The sequence below is a fragment of the Bos grunniens genome, chromosome 13 (genome assembly GCF_055505025.1).
Source record: "Bos grunniens cultivar Pamir isolate PY7600 chromosome 13, Bosgru_T2T1.0, whole genome shotgun sequence".
NCBI classification, from domain to species: Eukaryota; Metazoa; Chordata; class Mammalia; order Artiodactyla; family Bovidae; genus Bos; species Bos grunniens.
This window is the reverse complement of record NC_141177.1, coordinates 26,841,359-26,857,923: the sequence shown is the minus strand read 5'-3', so window position 1 is coordinate 26,857,923 and position 16,565 is coordinate 26,841,359. Positions and strand designations below refer to the sequence as shown.

Genomic DNA, 16,565 nt, shown 5'->3' with positions numbered 1-16,565 from the left:
ATATTTACCATACAATTATTAGAATATGTTTTCTGATTTCCATCCTCTTATATTTGCTTTAAAATATTTTAAAGTATATTATTAAATTTTTTTAAATTTATTTGGTACCAACGTAGGTATTTTTTATTTTCTTTCAAACCTTTTGGACTAAGTAGAGAGAAATGAGAAATTGGGGCAATAGGAAAGTCACTTTCCTTCCTGATGCAAGATTTAAAATTACTACTCTTGTTTTTAATATAGTTTATATTATTAGCTTTCTTAAATATAAAAATATTTTAGTAAGATTTTGTCTCATATGAAGTGATAGAAATGAGATTTTTATGTTAATTTCTTTTGTTGTTTACCATTTAACACTAAGAAAAAAATTTTAATGCTTATTCACAATATAGATGCAAGAATTTCAAGCTACAGCTAGAGAAGCCTGCATGGATAGTTCAATAACATTGTAGGTATTTTTATTATAATTATATGGATCAGTTTAAAATACAGTTTCCTCAATTGTTCTTTTTCTTAAATATTTCCTTCCAGTTTGTCTGAGACATTTTAACATATCAAAAGAGTGAATAACATGCTACTGTCCTGACTACTCCTACTGTGATTCTATTATTTTAGCATTTACTTCTGAAATTAATATGCAGAGTCTGTACACTTTTAATATTAGCTGTAAGCTGAAAGGACTCAGTAATCTTTTCATCTAACCTTGTTAATTAATAAGTAACTGAGGTCAGAGAGTAAGTGACTTGGGCATAATTATATAGGGAGTTAGTGAAAGAGTTAAGGCAGAAGACTCTAAGAAAACAGGTATAACTGTCCACTCACATGCTACCTTAAACAAGTAATTAAGATTAAAATTAATGCATATTTTTGTTTAAGGGTAGGTTTAAGGAATCATGATGAACTTGAACCTTCTCTCAAAGCAAAAGATAAAAGAGTAAGTAATAATATCCTAATGTATCTATTAAATCAATATTTGTTTTTAATAATTTTTCAGTGCCAAAGATTATCACAGGACTGGAACACAAAAATATTAGGATCACTTTTGTTTTTACTTTGGAGAGATTATCCATGTTCCTGTTAAATTTTTCTTATGGTCTTTGAGCTATTTGTAATCATTAGTAATAGACGATATGACAATTCTACTCTCTTAAATGGTGTTAGGTTTTGTTTTTGTGGAAATAAGCTGTTTTGATTTAACTTTTAATTAATAAAAACATGGACAGCAAAATACGTCAGTCTCTGATCTGGATTTCAGAGTCTATTGGATAGGTCCTTAATGCCAAATGGATTCTTTAGCATGCTAAAATAATGAAGAACTAGTTTTTCTGAGTTTATTGGTAGGTTTGTTTTGTTTTGTTTTGTTTTGCTTAACTTGCTTTGTATGACATATAACAAGCCAGATTACTTCATCTATTATAAGGATTGTTTTTTTTACTATAGATTGGATCAGATTGTAAAAAGAAAAATCCCTTTAGTGATAGTGACACAGAATATAGATGTGATGACAGCAAGACTGATATTAGCTGGCTAAGAGAACCAAAATCAAAACCACTGATGATGGACTACAGCAGAAATAAAAATGTGAAGAAACATAAAAATGGGAAGAAATCAAGTAAGAAATCACTTTTTATAATTGCCGACCCTTATGAATGAGATATACCAAAACACTACAGCAATTTTTCTTTTTGTTTTATGATTTTTAGTACTATATTTAAATCTTTTTATTGGGATCTTAGGGACACCAAATATGACTTATTGTAATCTTTGGTTCACGACACACTCTCATTGTTCATCTACTCATCTACTTCAGTTATTTAATGTATTAAATATTCATGAGACCAGTATCCTAAACAAAATCAAACTTTGGACAGCACCCCACCCCCAGCTACATCCAACACACATACATTTTAGGAATTTATATAGATGCAATAAAAATTTATTGAAAGGAAAGCAATTTTATTGCAGACATTTTTGTGTCTAAATCTTTCACAAAATGTTTTCCTGGCATAAATCTTCTGTTTCTTTTAGTGAATCTCTTGAAGTAGTTGGATAAGTGTTTGAGGTATACATTTTTGGCTAGACATAATGTCCATTTTCATAGCTTAACATCTATTTCAGTATTTTCTAAACCACAAAGACTTTATATATTCCATTTTTAAAAGAAGGTAGTATAACTAAGCTTTTAAGTTTATATTTATTTTAAGGGAATCAATTTTTATTTCAGGATAAAAATATTGGTTAGTGACCTGTGGGAGTTGAGGGAGGGAATGATGGCTTACAAAGAAGTAAAAAGGAAATAGGAAAAAGTAGAGGAAATAGGAATGAACTTTGGCATATGTTTAGAAATGTGACTGAATTTAGAAAACAGATGAGAGTTCAATCATATTCATAAAGAAGAGAAGCAAGATTATCACATTTATGAGACAGTATGAAATAGTACAATGTACGCAGAAAGTGCAGTGTCAGAGTAGTTGAAATGTAGGTCAGACTTGTGGGAAAATATTGAAAAATGCTGCTGGCTCTAGTCACAGTGTGTGGACTTAGAAGCAATGTGTTACAAGCCAAGGAGAAACATGGTAAGATTATATAGTCAGGAGCTATTGCCTGGTGGGAAGATGTGTAAGTAAAGATATTTATAACATAGACTAGAAATCTTGGGGAGTTATTAAAGGTTAGATAGAATACTGTAATCAGTAAATACTCTTAAAATTGAACACTTCTGAGTGAGTTGTTTTGTTTATGTACCTGAATGACAAGCCAATATGTACAAGCTGGCTTATTGCCAGGATTGGAGGACCTTTCTTCCAGAATTTCATTATTTCCTTGGCTTGGATTATCCCAATTATTAAGGCTTCAGTGAATATTTAGAAAATTGAACTTGGGCTAGAAATCAAAAAAGGGAATAGGGACTGAGGCAATTCTCATAATATGGGTAAATCTTAGAAACATAATGATGGGGGAAAAATAAAGCAAATCATAGTATATTACATGACATGACTATTTTGTATTGTTTAGGGATATACATCTGTGAAGTAAAACTGTAAGGTCAAGTGACTAAGAAACAGACTTAAGGATAGTAATGACCTTTTGGCAGAGGGGCTATAGGCTACACAGGGTCTTATAAGGGAGTACACAAAGTAGATTCAGTATTATTCATAATCTAGTTCCTGAATGGAATAGTAAATTCATGGGTATTGACTTTATAGTGTGTTAACATATTCGTTTCTTTAAAAATTTATAATATAAAGGAGAAGGGAAGTTTGTAATTCATGTTGTACCAAATTATACTTAAATTTTGAATGCATTTGAAGGTACATGCTTTCTTTTATGATTTTAACTTATTTGCAGACATATTCTGCCAATTTTTAATGTCAGTTCTTGTCTATTTGAAAAATTTAACCTTATTTTCTTGAATTGCAGGACCATCTTTGGAAAGGGCACAACCAAGATCTAAAATGGTAAAACCAGGAAATCTGTGTTTGAACATCCCTTTAAAATTATCTTTCTCCTTGTAATGAAAAAATATCATTTGTCATCTCATAATTTTATCCTTGGTATCAGTTCCTTGTTTCCTTTAATTGTTCCAAGCTTTGCACACTTAACTTCTGCCTTTTTGAATCATGTTGTTTTAAGTCTATTTTACTCTATGGTTATAGATATTTTTGACAGCTTTTCCTTTCTTAAGTTACATAATATATATCAGATCTCATAGAACTTTAATTATTCAGATAAAAAGTTGATAAAGAATATATTTTAAATGAAAAGAGAAAATCCAGTCATTTTAAAAGTATTAATCAAGAATCTTTTTATTCCTACAAATATTCATATAGATTCTGTCATAGTGTCAATTTTATAGCAAATAGCTTGTATCTCAAAATATTGATCTAATATACTCAGGAATTTTTCTTCTAAAGACATCCAACAAAATCATTACCAAAAAGGTAGATGAGACAGTTGCATATGGGAGAACCAGACTTCCACGAAGAGCAGCAAAAACCAAAAAAAATTATAAAGACCTCTCAAATTCAGAATCAGAGGGTGAACAAGAATTTTCATGTTCATTTAAAGAAAAAGTTCTAGTACAGGTAAATAGATACAATTCAAATTATTAGCTTCTAAGACCCTTTTAAAATGTTAAATATATATTTTGGTAAGAATGTCAGATTTATTTTGTCACTTCTTTTTAAGAGTTAACCTATGTGAGAAAACATAAATTGATAACAATTGTAAACAATTTTGAATTCTAAAATTTTAAGTGAAATATGGGAACTCTGATTTCCCTAAACTGGAAATCATTTTCTTTGAACCATTATAGCATTTTATTTGTATCTATTAGGATATTTATGGTCTCATAGTCTCCTGTGAATTTGTCATATGCTTTCTAGTATATTAGAAAGTCTTCACTACTCATGTTGAGGCCCCTGTTATACCTGTATGTAGTGAAATAAGGCATTTTATAAATATTTCAATGTAATTTAAATTGTTTTATGTGTCCAAGTATAAATCATTTGCATTCATGAATAAGTTGAAAGTTATCAATATTTTTAGGAGAAGATTCATTCCAGAAGCAAAACCATGAAACTGCCAAAAAAACAGCAGAATTCCTTCACTGCTAAAACACAAAAGGATGTATCAAAAGAATGGAAAATCTCATCTCTCCTGAAAAATGCTGGAAGAGATAATAGTCTTGACCCATCTCCTGTGTCTTTATCTGGGAGTCCATCATCTATAGAAGTAATGAGATGTCAGTGTCATTTTTTTCTTCTAATTGAATATTTAGATGATTTCCCAGGCCCTTTCTATATTATATCTCTATGTGAAAACACAATTTGAAGACTAATTTTGGGGGGTATATTTAAGATTTCTACTAGTCAAAACTTCATTTTTATGTTAGTTAATGCTAGTAACTTGGTCTTGCTAAGGCTAGTTGGCAACAATATTACTGTGACACTAAAGTTAGGAAGTTAAAGACCAAATACATTTTCCAGATAAAATGGAAATAATTATGGGGCTTTCTGTTTTCTCATTTTTACATTACATTGACAAAAGTCCCCAAGGAATATCATGTTGATTCTGTAGACTCACAGTGGATTATCTTCATAAACAATTGAGGCTTTGCTTTTATTTAAAAATAACTGGCAAAGAAAAAAGTTTTCTCTGGAGCTCTGACATAGGTATATGTTTTTCAAGTATAGAAACTATAAAAATAAGTATCTAGCTTTAATACCTTTTTCCTTTTATGGATATTTTAAAGCATTTATAAGTGTCATTTTAGCTAAAATTGAAGGTTTATACCAGTTAATGTACATTTCCTCTAAAGTAGTTATTTTGTTCTTTTCTAGAATGTTTTCATAATGCTCAAGACCACTGTCATCTCAGACAGGCACACATTCAGAAGACAGTTGCACATGCCCTGATTTGATCTGAAAACTATCTTTCTGAGAATTCTTTACACTAAGACTTATTTCAGTCATGAATTTTCTCATCCACATATAAAAGATTTAGATCAGATGATTTCCCAAGCTATTTTACCATAAAATTCTGTGACTTTAATATCTCAGTACTGCCTATGGTGTTAGAATACTCAATAATTATGTTGATCATTATAGTATAGCCCATACTATAGATATTTTTGTTTGAAAATGTTTGAAAGTTCTTATTGTTACAATTATGTTTTAAATTGAGGAATAATTTTTTAAAGTCTTATATTTTATATATAATTTTATCTTGATATATTCAAAGTTTATCCTTTCTAAATACAGCTAAAATTTGGGAATTTGCTAAATTATTATATTTTTAGAATTTAATACTATTTCTTAAGATGTCAACTGTCATCTCTTTTTGTATTTTGTGAGGCAATATAGGTGTAGAGAAAATAACAGAAAGGGACTTTACTCAGGATTGTGACTGTGTAGCAGAATCACCTGATCCAAAAACTTCATCACCTGAATCCTTAAACAGTGGAGTTGGAGGTCCAATAAAGTCATCCAAAAACAGTGAGAAAAATTTACTGTGTACAAGAGAAAGTTCATCAATTGCACAATCATTATTTTTGGTAAGAAAAAAAAAATGTGTGTATATATATTTTATCAGATATACCTGAAGGAAGTAAATCATTTGCCTCTAAATCAAATACACAGTGCTTGTCTACTTAAGGTTCTGAGTTTGGTCTTGGGGAGAGAGGAACTTACCAATAAGTAAAATAGCCTCGGTGAACTAATAGACTGATATGTTCAGGAGGACAGTGCAGTGATATGAGAACTACGGAGTACTGATAAGAATTCTGTAATAGAAACAGTCCCTTCCAAAGAGGTATTACTTGTTTGTCTACCTGTCAGAACTGCATTTCCTAGACTGGAATAGGCTTCTTCCTGCAGCACAGGCACTTCTTTCAGGTTTTACCAAAACTCAAAATCTGTACACTTTTAGTTACTAAATCACAAGTTGACAAAGAATGTAGTTGAAACAGTATGACCATAGCATTTGCTTTAAAGATTTATAGAGGAACTTTACCTATTAGTTTTAAACAGTATGACTATTAACTTAATGGTATATTGAAAAATTCTTTATTCTGCCACTGATATTGTTATTTGTACCATTTCTTATTGATAAAATATGTACATATAGTCAAGTCTTTTAAAAAGACATTAGATATAGGGATCAAATATGGGTCAAAGTGAGGGTAGCTAAATATATAATGTCTACAAGTAGTAGTTTATAGTTTGAATTCTTTTTTAAGTTGTTTGTACTTCAGTGTCAGTTTACAATGCACCCCCCCACCACCTCCAATCCTTTTTTTGGCTTAGGTTTTATAGATGGCTTGATTTGGAAAATTTTGAAGTAGTAATAAAGTTACAGAACTGATTGCCAAGATAATGTAGTTCATTATAACTGAGTCTAGCTGAAAGTTCTGAATTAGAATTACATTAAACCCTGAGTCCACTGTTTGCTAGCTGTGAAACATTTTATAAGCTAATGAATCCCTCTGCACCTCAATTTTCTCATCTGTAAAACAAGGCTATGAAAAACTAAATAGACTGATTATGTAAGCATTACCTGATACATAGTAAATCCTCAAATATATTATTCCCCTGATATGTGCTAATCTCTGTATACAAAAATGGAATTAAGGAAGTTCAGCACACCTATAGCCACAATCTAAAATCTCTGAAAAAGCCAGCCAGCCTTCTGTCCCATGATTTTGAGTCAAGTGTTTTGGTTTGGTTTTTTTTTAATATTTTAATTTTTTAACTAAAGGATAATTGCTTTATAGAATTTTGTTTTCTATCAAACCTCAACATAAATCGGCCATAGGTACACATATGTCCCCTCCCTCTTGAACCTCCCTCCCATCTCCTTCCTCTTCCCACCCCTCTAGGTTGATACAGAGCCCCTGGTTGAGTTTCCTGAGACATAGAGCAAATTCGCATTAGCTATCTATTTTTCATATGGTAATGTAAGTTTCCATGTTACTCTCTCCATACATCTCACCCTCTTCTCCCCTCTCCCCGTGTCCGTAAGTCTGTTCTCCGTGTTTGTGTCTCCATTGCTGCCCTGAAAATAAATTCTTCAGTACCATCTTTCTAGATTCCATATATATGCATTAGTGTACAATACTTCTAGGCTCTAGGTTCATCCACCTCATTAGAACTGACTCAAATGTGTTCCTTTTTATGGCTGAGTAATATTCCATTGTGTATATGTACCAAAATTTATTTATCTGTCGATGGACATCTAGGTTGCTTCCACGTTCTAGCTATTGCAAATGGTGCTGCAGTGAACATTGGGATACATGTGTCTTTTTCAATTTTGGTTTCCTCAGGGTATATTCCTAGGAGTGGCATTGTTGGGTCATATGGTGGTTTTATTCCCAGTTTTTTAAGGAGTCTCCATACTGTCTTCCATAGTAGCTGTATCAATTTACATTCCCACCAACAGTGCAAGAGGTTGCCTTTTCTTCATACCCTTGCCAGCATTTCTCATGTGTAACCTTTCTGATGGCCATTCTGACTGGTGTGAGGTGATATCTCATTGTAGTTTTGATTTGCATTTCTCTAATAATGAGGGATGTTGAGCATCTTTTCATGTGTTTGTTATCCATCTGTATGTCTTCTTTGGAGAAATGTCTGTTTAGGTCTTTTTTCCACTTTCTAATTGGGTTGTTTTTCTGGTATTGAGTTACATGAGCTGCATGTGTATTTTGGAAATTAACCCTTTGTCAGTTGTTTCATTTGCTATTATTTTCTCCCATTCTAAGGGTAGTCTTTTCACCTTGTTTATAGTTTGTTTTTCTGTGCAAAAACTTTTAAATTTAATTAGGTCCACTTGTTTACTTTTGGTTTTGTTTCCATTACTCTAGGAGATGGGTCATAGAGGATCTTGCTTTATGTCATCGAGTGTTCTGCCTATGTTTTCCTCTAGGAGTTTTATAGTTTCTGGTCTTACATTTAGGTCTTTAATCCATTTTGAGTTTGTCTTTGTGTATGGTGTTAGGAAGTGTTCTAATTTCATTCTTTTACATGTAGCTGTCCAGTTTTCCCAGCACCACTTACTGAAGAGGCTGTCTTTGCCCCGTTGTATATTCTTGGCTCCTTTGTCAAAAATAAAATACCAATATGTGTGTGGGTTTATTTCTGGGCTTTCTATCTTGTTCCATTGGTTTATATTTCTGTTTTTGTGCCAGTACCATACTGTGTTGATAACTGTATCTATGTAGTATAATCTGAAGTCAGGAAGGTTGATTCCTCTTAAAACCTCCATTCTTCTTAAAACCCCTTTGGCTATTCATGGTCTTTTGTGTTTCCATATGAATTGTGAAATTTTTTGTTCTAGTTCTGTGAAAAATGCCATTGGTAATTTGATAGTGATTGCATTGAATCTGTAGATTGCATTTGGTAGTACAGTCATTTTTGCAATATTGATTCTTCCTACCCAGGAACATGGAATATATCTCTCCATCTGTTTATGTCATCTTTGATTTCTTTCATCAGTGTCTTATAATTTTCTGTATACTATTCTTTTGTCTCCTTAGGTAGGTTTATTCCTATTTAATTCTTTTTGTTGCAATGGTGAATGAGGTTGATTCCTTAATTTCTTTTTCTGATTTTTCATTGTTAGTGAACTGTTTTTACTCCTGCAGTGTTTTATGACCTTTTATTCTGTTTAACCAGTAGTTTTCACAAAGCATATATTTCAAACAAAATTTTATATGAAACTTTCAGTGTGCCAACTGTAAAAATGCAGCTATACTGTTTAAAGCAGATAGGTCTGAACCCTGACCTTCCCTCTCTGATAATCCCCCAAAGGCACCTTTGCAAGACTCTTAATTTCTACAGACCACAGTTTAAAACCCTTTGTGATTGATTGATTAGACAGCCATGCCATGGTCCTTTCTTGGTATTGCTTCATCATCCTTCCTTTCCCTGAATCCTTTCTTCCGTTAGTATCCCATGTTGCAAATCTCAGCACTTAAGTCATCCCCACTCACCTACTTTGATGCTGTTTGCTAGATGAAATTTTGTTACATATTTATTGGCTGGACATTTACAGGAGACACTGTGTTTCCAATTTACTATTGACTCTTCATTCTAAGTCTCTCAGTCATGTACAACTCTTTGCAACCCCATGGACTATATAGAGTCCATGGAATTCTCCAGGCCAGAATACTGGAGTGGGTAGCCTTTGTCTTCTCCAGGGGATCTTCCCAAGCCAGGGATTGAATTCAGGTCTCCCACATTGCAGGCGGATTCTTTCTTTACCAGCTGAGCCACAAGGGAAGCCCGACTCTTCATTAGGTATTGGAAATTTGCTATGTAAATTTGTTGTACCAGCTTACACTCTCCAGCAATGCTATGTGATATTGCTCATTTTTCTACTGTGTTTTAGTTTTTTCTTTTTTGGCAATCTGATGAATTTAAAATGTGTCTGACTTTAATTTGCATTTTTCAGATTGGCCATTTTGTAAATTGCCTTTTTTTAATTTTTAAAACTGTATTGTTTGATTTTTCCTATAAATTTGGAGTTCTTACTATATGTTGGATATTAATTATTGGTTATATCCAATGCAAACATTCCTTTTCTAGAATATAGCTTGTCTTTTCACTTAATTAAATCAAAATGTGAAATTTACCAATCTTTTGTTCAAGAAATCCTTCCCTCAGTTATTGTCATAAATATATTTTCTCTACAAATGTTAGTTCTAAATTTGAGGTTTCTCTGTTTTTCTAGGCTTCCTCTTTTTGCATATGGATAGTGAGTTAGTACAATGTCATACATTGGATAACTGCTCCTTTCTCCATCTGTGATGACACTTGGGTCACTGCCTTGGCAAGCTCATGGGTCAGCTGTTCGCCCAGTAAAGTATAGGATAGTACCTCTCTCTGTCTCTATGCTAACACAGCATTACTTCAGTTTGTATATTAATAGTTTTATGCATACAGTGGTTTCACCACCCCCATCTTGACCCTCCTCTCATACTTCTATATTATAATATACTTCCAAATTATAAGCCCTGTACTTGGCCTATATAGTTTAGAATTAGTTTGTTTAAGGAAGGAATTGCTTTTTACCAATACTGAGATTTCTCATCCATATATTTCATTTTTCTCTCTACAGTTTGGTCTTATTTCCAACAAAGTTGTGCAAAATCTTCCACAAAGAAAGTTATACTTCTGCAGTGGTTTATTGGCTTTTTACTTTACTGTATTAAAAAAAAAAAACTTAAATTGTTTTCTGCGTTTTTAACTTTTTGCTTTTGTATAGAAACACTGTTGATTTTTATATCTCCCACATCCTTGGCAAATTCTATCATAATTACCTGCTTAAATTCTCTTGAATTTTCAAAATAGGTAATCAAACTGTTTTTATGGTCATTTTCTCATTTTCTCTTCCAATCCTTATTATATACATGGTCTTTTCAAGGTGACTCTGACATGTGGAGCAGTGTTAAATAGATATCGTACTAGTATGTATGCTTATCAATAGTTTTTAATAGATACTTGTTAGCAAATTAATGTTCTAATTGTTTAAATGCCTTATTTCACTTATGAATGGGTGTTGAGTTTTAGCAGTGAACTAGTTATTCCCTCAGAATTTAAGTAGTTTTACTTTAATGTCTTTGTATTTTTCTTTAGTTTTTTTTTAACTTCCTTTGGGTTTCTGTACGTCTTGTTCATTCATAGCAGAGTTAAGTATAATACTGTTGTGAATAGAAGTAATACAGATGTGGTACAGTTGACCCTCTATATCTATAGGTCCACATCTTTGTCAGCCAACCATGGATTCAACCAACTGTGAATCAGTACTTCATATGTAGGACATGAGCATCAGTGGATTTTGGTATTTGCAAGGGGTCCTGGAACCAGTTCCTCCTATCCCCCACAGATACTGAGGGGAGAATGTACTTGTGCTCAGTTGCCAACTCTTTTCAACCCCATGGACTGTAGTGGGTTACCATGCCCTCCTCCAGGGGATCTTCCCAATGCAGGGATCGAACCCAGGTCTCCTGCATTGCAGGCAGATTCTTTACCATCTGAGCCTCCAGGGAAGCCCAATTGCAACAGCTATTCAGATGTAAACAGTTATACTTCAGGAAAAATTTATAGAAATTGAACCTCCAAATATGAAAGTCATATGGTACTACAGCCAGTAAGCTTTCCTTAAACTAAAATAGTTCTTAATAAGAATCAGATTACAGGCCTTTAGTAATAGTTATAATAATTTAGTATTTTTCACCTGTTATCTGAAAGTGTGATGTTTAAAATATGTAAGATGGTTTGATCATAGAAAAAAAGTTGAAATACTTACAACGAGAAAGTCTTAAATAGGCTATCGCTTTAAACCACTGACTTACATATTTATAATAAGACTTAGTGGTTTCATGATTATATAGAAATTTGGTTGAGTTTTTCCACTATAAAAGTCAACCAACAAAAAGATTAATATTTAATAACCTATAAAATACAGAATGTTAATACAGAATTATAGCTTGGAGTGGGCTGGGTTTTGGGCTATACCAGCCTCCACTTAGGACAGGTTGGTATATATAGACTGAGTAGAGAAACATCATTAACTTAAGTATAGAAGGGGACTGGAAATGGACACAGATTTTCAGAAAACAGGAAAAAGACTAATTTGGCTAACACATTTGTATTTGAATCAGTAAGACATAAGGTTAGAGGACAAAGATGTGGCTTAAAGATATAATTTGAAGGAAGTAGTTTAGACTTTTCTTTGGCTTCCCTCCTGACTCAAAGAAATCAAACTCCTAATAAGGAAGAATTGAAAAATAGGATTAGTTTTAAAAAGCAGCTCAAAACTATTGCTGTAATTTAAGATTGAAGTTCACATAAGGATTTAGGAAAATGCATAGCAGTGTGAGAGATTAAAAAGGGATAGAAACAATGCGAGGAAAAAAACCAAATTGATAGCATTTGCAACTTACTGTCTATAGAACTTGAGAGAGATGGTCAAAGGTGAATCCAGGAGTACTTACACAGAATGTTTTTCCAATTCTGATACTTATCTTAGAAAAGTCATTCAGCATCTCCATTATCCACGTCTAGTGAAGAAAGAGAGAAAACATGGTATGGCATGCCCAGTGACTCCACACATATGTCAGGTTTGTGGTCAAAGACTTGCTTTTTAAAAAACGCATATTAATTACTGAAATACTACTGTGAAATTTCACCTAAAGGAATTATATTTTTATAATTATACCATTATTCAATTTAATGTCAAAATTATATAGGATTTAATGCAGTTGTCTAAAACTATACAAACGGAAACAAGGGCTTTTTTTTTTTTTTTACAGTTAAAAACCCATATAGTATTTTATTCTATATTTACATAATATATATATATATTAGGTATTTTTAATTAAGATTGTAGCACTGTTATTTACTGTTCCTAAGGCTGTATACAACATCTTAGTCGCAAACGAATGTACACGGAAGATAGTCTAAATAATTCTGGTGAAGTGGAAGAAGAAAGAGCAAACTTGCTTCCCAAAAAACTCTGTAAAAGCAAAGATGCAGATCATCACACCTACAAAGGTAGGTAGATCAGATGTCTATGTCAAAATGCAATTAATTTGGAAAGTGGTTTCTTCAATTTTGAGTGACTTCTTTCATAAAACAGATTCCTTTGTAAAGATAACTTTGGATAGATCCAAGGAGGATGCTTTATCACAAAGTTCACTGTATTTTACTGTTATAGTAAGCATGATTTTACTCATAAATCTTCCTCATCACTACCATATATATAGGCTTCACTACAGTATTGATAGATTAGCATATCACTAAATAGTTGGGTTATTAATGTGCAAGTAGTAAAGAATTAGTTTTTTAAAAAATCAATCCAAATATGTTCCATTTTAATATTACTGTTTCTGCCTTAATTCCCATGCTGAAAGGTTTTTTTATAAGTCAGAATATTTTAAATGAAAAATATGCCTATGATTTATAATCCTTAGATTACATATAGAATCTGAAAATAAGACATTGTTCTTAGTCTCATGACAAAGAAGGTAAAATTTGTAACAATGCATATCTTAATTTTAGCTGATTGTCTTCATTTTTTTAGTGTCCGAAAGTATATCTCCGTTATCAGCAAATGACTTTTCTATTCCTTTGGAGAACTGGGAAACTGAAATTTCAGATGTAGGGATGATGATGTGCGAGCAGCTCAATACAGAATTTCAGAGGAAAGTTAATGTGAGTTGTCATCCTTTAAATTATGATAATATGCCACACTTCCTACTAGACTGTCAGTTCAGTTAACCCTTCGGCAACAAAACACCCATTCATGAACTAAGCTTTTCTCATGCACTGGTAAAAAGCTGGAATGATTTATGAGCCAAGTTTTTCTAAAATTTTATATTACCCATATTCTTTACCTATGGGTTCTCTCTGTCCTGTTTTCCTTTTCAGTTTAACGTTTTGAGTCTTCTGTGATTTTTCTTTTTTCTGAACAATTTTCTGTTTTTGCCTAGTCTTTAATACATTTTTAAAATCTCACAGCAGTAACTGCTTGTGAGGGTACTATATAAAGTATAGAGGATGAACAGTCTCAGTCAGAAACCCATTTCGTTTCACCAGTTCTGTACTTAAGTTCCTTAGTTATTGTGGTTCCAGTGAGGTGATATTTGCAAAAATACTTTCTAAAATACAGTAATTCTAAATTACTGTTTTATCCACTCATCTCTTTTTCTCACATGCCTGTATTTAGACAGTTCTTTTTCCCCTCCTGTTAAGACATTTTCCTGCACAGGTTATCAGCTCTCTTTCTTTGCTTTTTTCTTTTCTTCATGGGTAAACTCTGAAATTATTTAAGATTCTGTAGATTTCTTTTGAGTTGATTTATCCAAGGTCACCCTCGTCTAAACAGAGAAGCCCTGATTTGTACATTCTGCATATCTGTGACTAGATGTGGATATGTTTTATGGAAAATGGTAGTAATTTTGAGTGTGACTCCTGGGCTGTGTTCCTGAAAAGAACTATAATCACTAGCATTTTGGTAAATGTGATGTACTTATGAAAATAACTAGCAATTCCAACCCTCAGTCAAAGCCTTCCTGGTGGGACTGAGCTTATTCATTAACAATTCAGTTTAAATCACTTGACTTTTTAATTTTTCACTGTTCTAAGTTCTTAGTCATTTATATTTCATGGAAAAGGCTTTGGTCTTAATATAATCTTGGTTAGATTATTTTGTAAAGATTTTTCAAGTTAAAAAATGAGTGTTTTTCAGATACGCCACAAAATGATGGATTATTTTACTAAACAGACTTGGAAAACAATTCAACAACATATAAAAGCAATCAACCAGAAGATTCAGGAGTACAGGTCTGTGCTAAAAATCCCTTCTGAAATATCCTAGGTGCTTTGTATTCTGAGTGCTGTCATTTTTTTTTAAAAATCTCATTTTCTTTCTTTAATAGGATCAAAAAACTTGACAAGTTCCAATTCATCATCATAGAGGAGCTAGAGAATTTTGAAAAAGATTCACAGTATTTAAAAGATTTGGAGAAGGAATTTGTGGTTTGTGCTTATAAGAGTTTAAAAATAATTGTAAAACCTCATTTTTAAAGAGCTGCACTCAGGACAACTTCTATTAACCTTCTACTTTTAGACTATACCATAAAGGTTTTTGTTTTTTAGGACATAATTTAGTTTTATCCTAGATTTTTAGTTAGTTTCATGTACATACACTAAAAATACAGACTTAAGTTTATGATCAAGGGGGATTAACATACTACTATATATAAAATGGTAAAATAACAAGGACCTATACAGCCAAGTATATTCAATATCTTGAAATAACTTAAATGGAAAAGAATCTGAAAAAATACATGTATGCATGTGTAACTAAAATCACTTTGCTATATATATATATCTGAAACATTGTAAATCAACTGTACTTTAGTAAATACATATATATAAAGTTTATGACTACCTTTTACAGGGAGAAAGTCTGAAAGTTTATGACATCTGCAATATTCTTAGCATATAGCCAAGTTGTTTTTTAAATTAGAAATAAATATAGTAAATTCTACTGTTTAGTTTTAATTTTTAGTCATAACTACAGTGTAACTAGTTTTGTACTTTTAAATTTAGGACTTTCGGGAAAAGGTATTCCAGCAGTTCAGTGCCTATCAAAAACGTGAACAACAGAGGTCAGTATGACATTCTTAATGATTAGAATATATAACAAGACTTTTTGGTCAAAAAATTAAAATTATATATACTATATTATAGTAATTTAATTTGTTAAGTACCGAAGTAAATGCACAGGTAACTTTCATTATTTTAGACTTCACCTTTTAAAAGCTTCATTGGACAAGAATGTCTTCTACAGCACTGATTGTGAAGAAAATATTGTTACATCTCAGGTATAAATTCTGTATTTTTGTATGTAATCTCTCAATATTGGTTAGTCCAACTTTTTGCTGTGAACTAAGTAAATTCCATGGAAGAAATTATTTATTCACAGATGTGTTTGATGAAAAAAAACATGAAAATGCTGCAAGACAGACTTCTTAAGGAAATGGTAAATCAATATCTAGTTTGGGTTTTTCAAATGGAATGATCAGTCATGCTTTTTATGTGTTTAAATGAGAAATTCTTCCACAGGTCTTTCTTTTTGGATTGAAACCACTGGGGTTCTTTTAGTGCTTTAAAATGGGAGCAAATTTATAGTAGAAAATAGGGGTGATTTTAAATGAGTGTCTCCTTAAAAGAAAGAGCAATTTAAAAGGAAGCTAGAATAATTATTTCCTTGTATGTATCTAAGCAAGGTACACCACAGCAGTCTTGCTGTGTCTTCTGAAGGAGAAGGGGTGTCAGGCAGAGCAAGAAAGAATTTTCTTTTACTTAGATTTGAGGATACAATTAGCTGATTTTGCAGAGGTCTAGTAGACAAGCAACTGGATTCTGGGGGGAAGAGCTCGCCAGGGTGGGGAACAGGGAAGGTGTCTAAAGGTGCCGTCCAAGGGAAACATGCCTTTGGTGTTTCCTCAGAGATAGAGGCATTTCTGTGTATACTACAGGATATTTTAATATACTTTGATT

At 32.2% G+C, this 16,565-nt stretch overlaps 1 protein-coding gene across 14 annotated transcripts in view; it reads left to right on the top strand.

Annotated features, from left to right (window-relative positions):
- The window catches only part of SYCP2 (synaptonemal complex protein 2), a 73,504-nt gene that overhangs the window by 55,787 nt on the left and 1,152 nt on the right, over positions 1 to 16,565 (top strand). For 12 of the 14 annotated variants that reach the window (XM_086330966.1, XM_086330961.1, XM_086330958.1 and 9 more), the window contains 15 exons: positions 390 to 445; positions 874 to 931; positions 1,438 to 1,609; positions 3,418 to 3,455; positions 3,912 to 4,082; positions 4,546 to 4,741; positions 5,862 to 6,052; positions 12,526 to 12,616; positions 12,909 to 13,049; positions 13,579 to 13,709; positions 14,746 to 14,840; positions 14,936 to 15,035; positions 15,612 to 15,670; positions 15,808 to 15,886; positions 15,988 to 16,044. In XM_086330966.1, the coding sequence (XP_086187092.1) occupies positions 390 to 445; positions 874 to 931; positions 1,438 to 1,609; positions 3,418 to 3,455; positions 3,912 to 4,082; positions 4,546 to 4,741; positions 5,862 to 6,052; positions 12,526 to 12,616; positions 12,909 to 13,049; positions 13,579 to 13,709; positions 14,746 to 14,840; positions 14,936 to 15,035; positions 15,612 to 15,670; positions 15,808 to 15,886; positions 15,988 to 16,044 (1,635 nt within the window). The remainder of the gene's footprint in view (positions 1 to 389; positions 446 to 873; positions 932 to 1,437; positions 1,610 to 3,417; positions 3,456 to 3,911; positions 4,083 to 4,545; positions 4,742 to 5,861; positions 6,053 to 12,525; positions 12,617 to 12,908; positions 13,050 to 13,578; positions 13,710 to 14,745; positions 14,841 to 14,935; positions 15,036 to 15,611; positions 15,671 to 15,807; positions 15,887 to 15,987; positions 16,045 to 16,565) is intronic. The other 2 variants (XR_015138675.1, XR_015138676.1) reach the window with 2 other exon arrangements.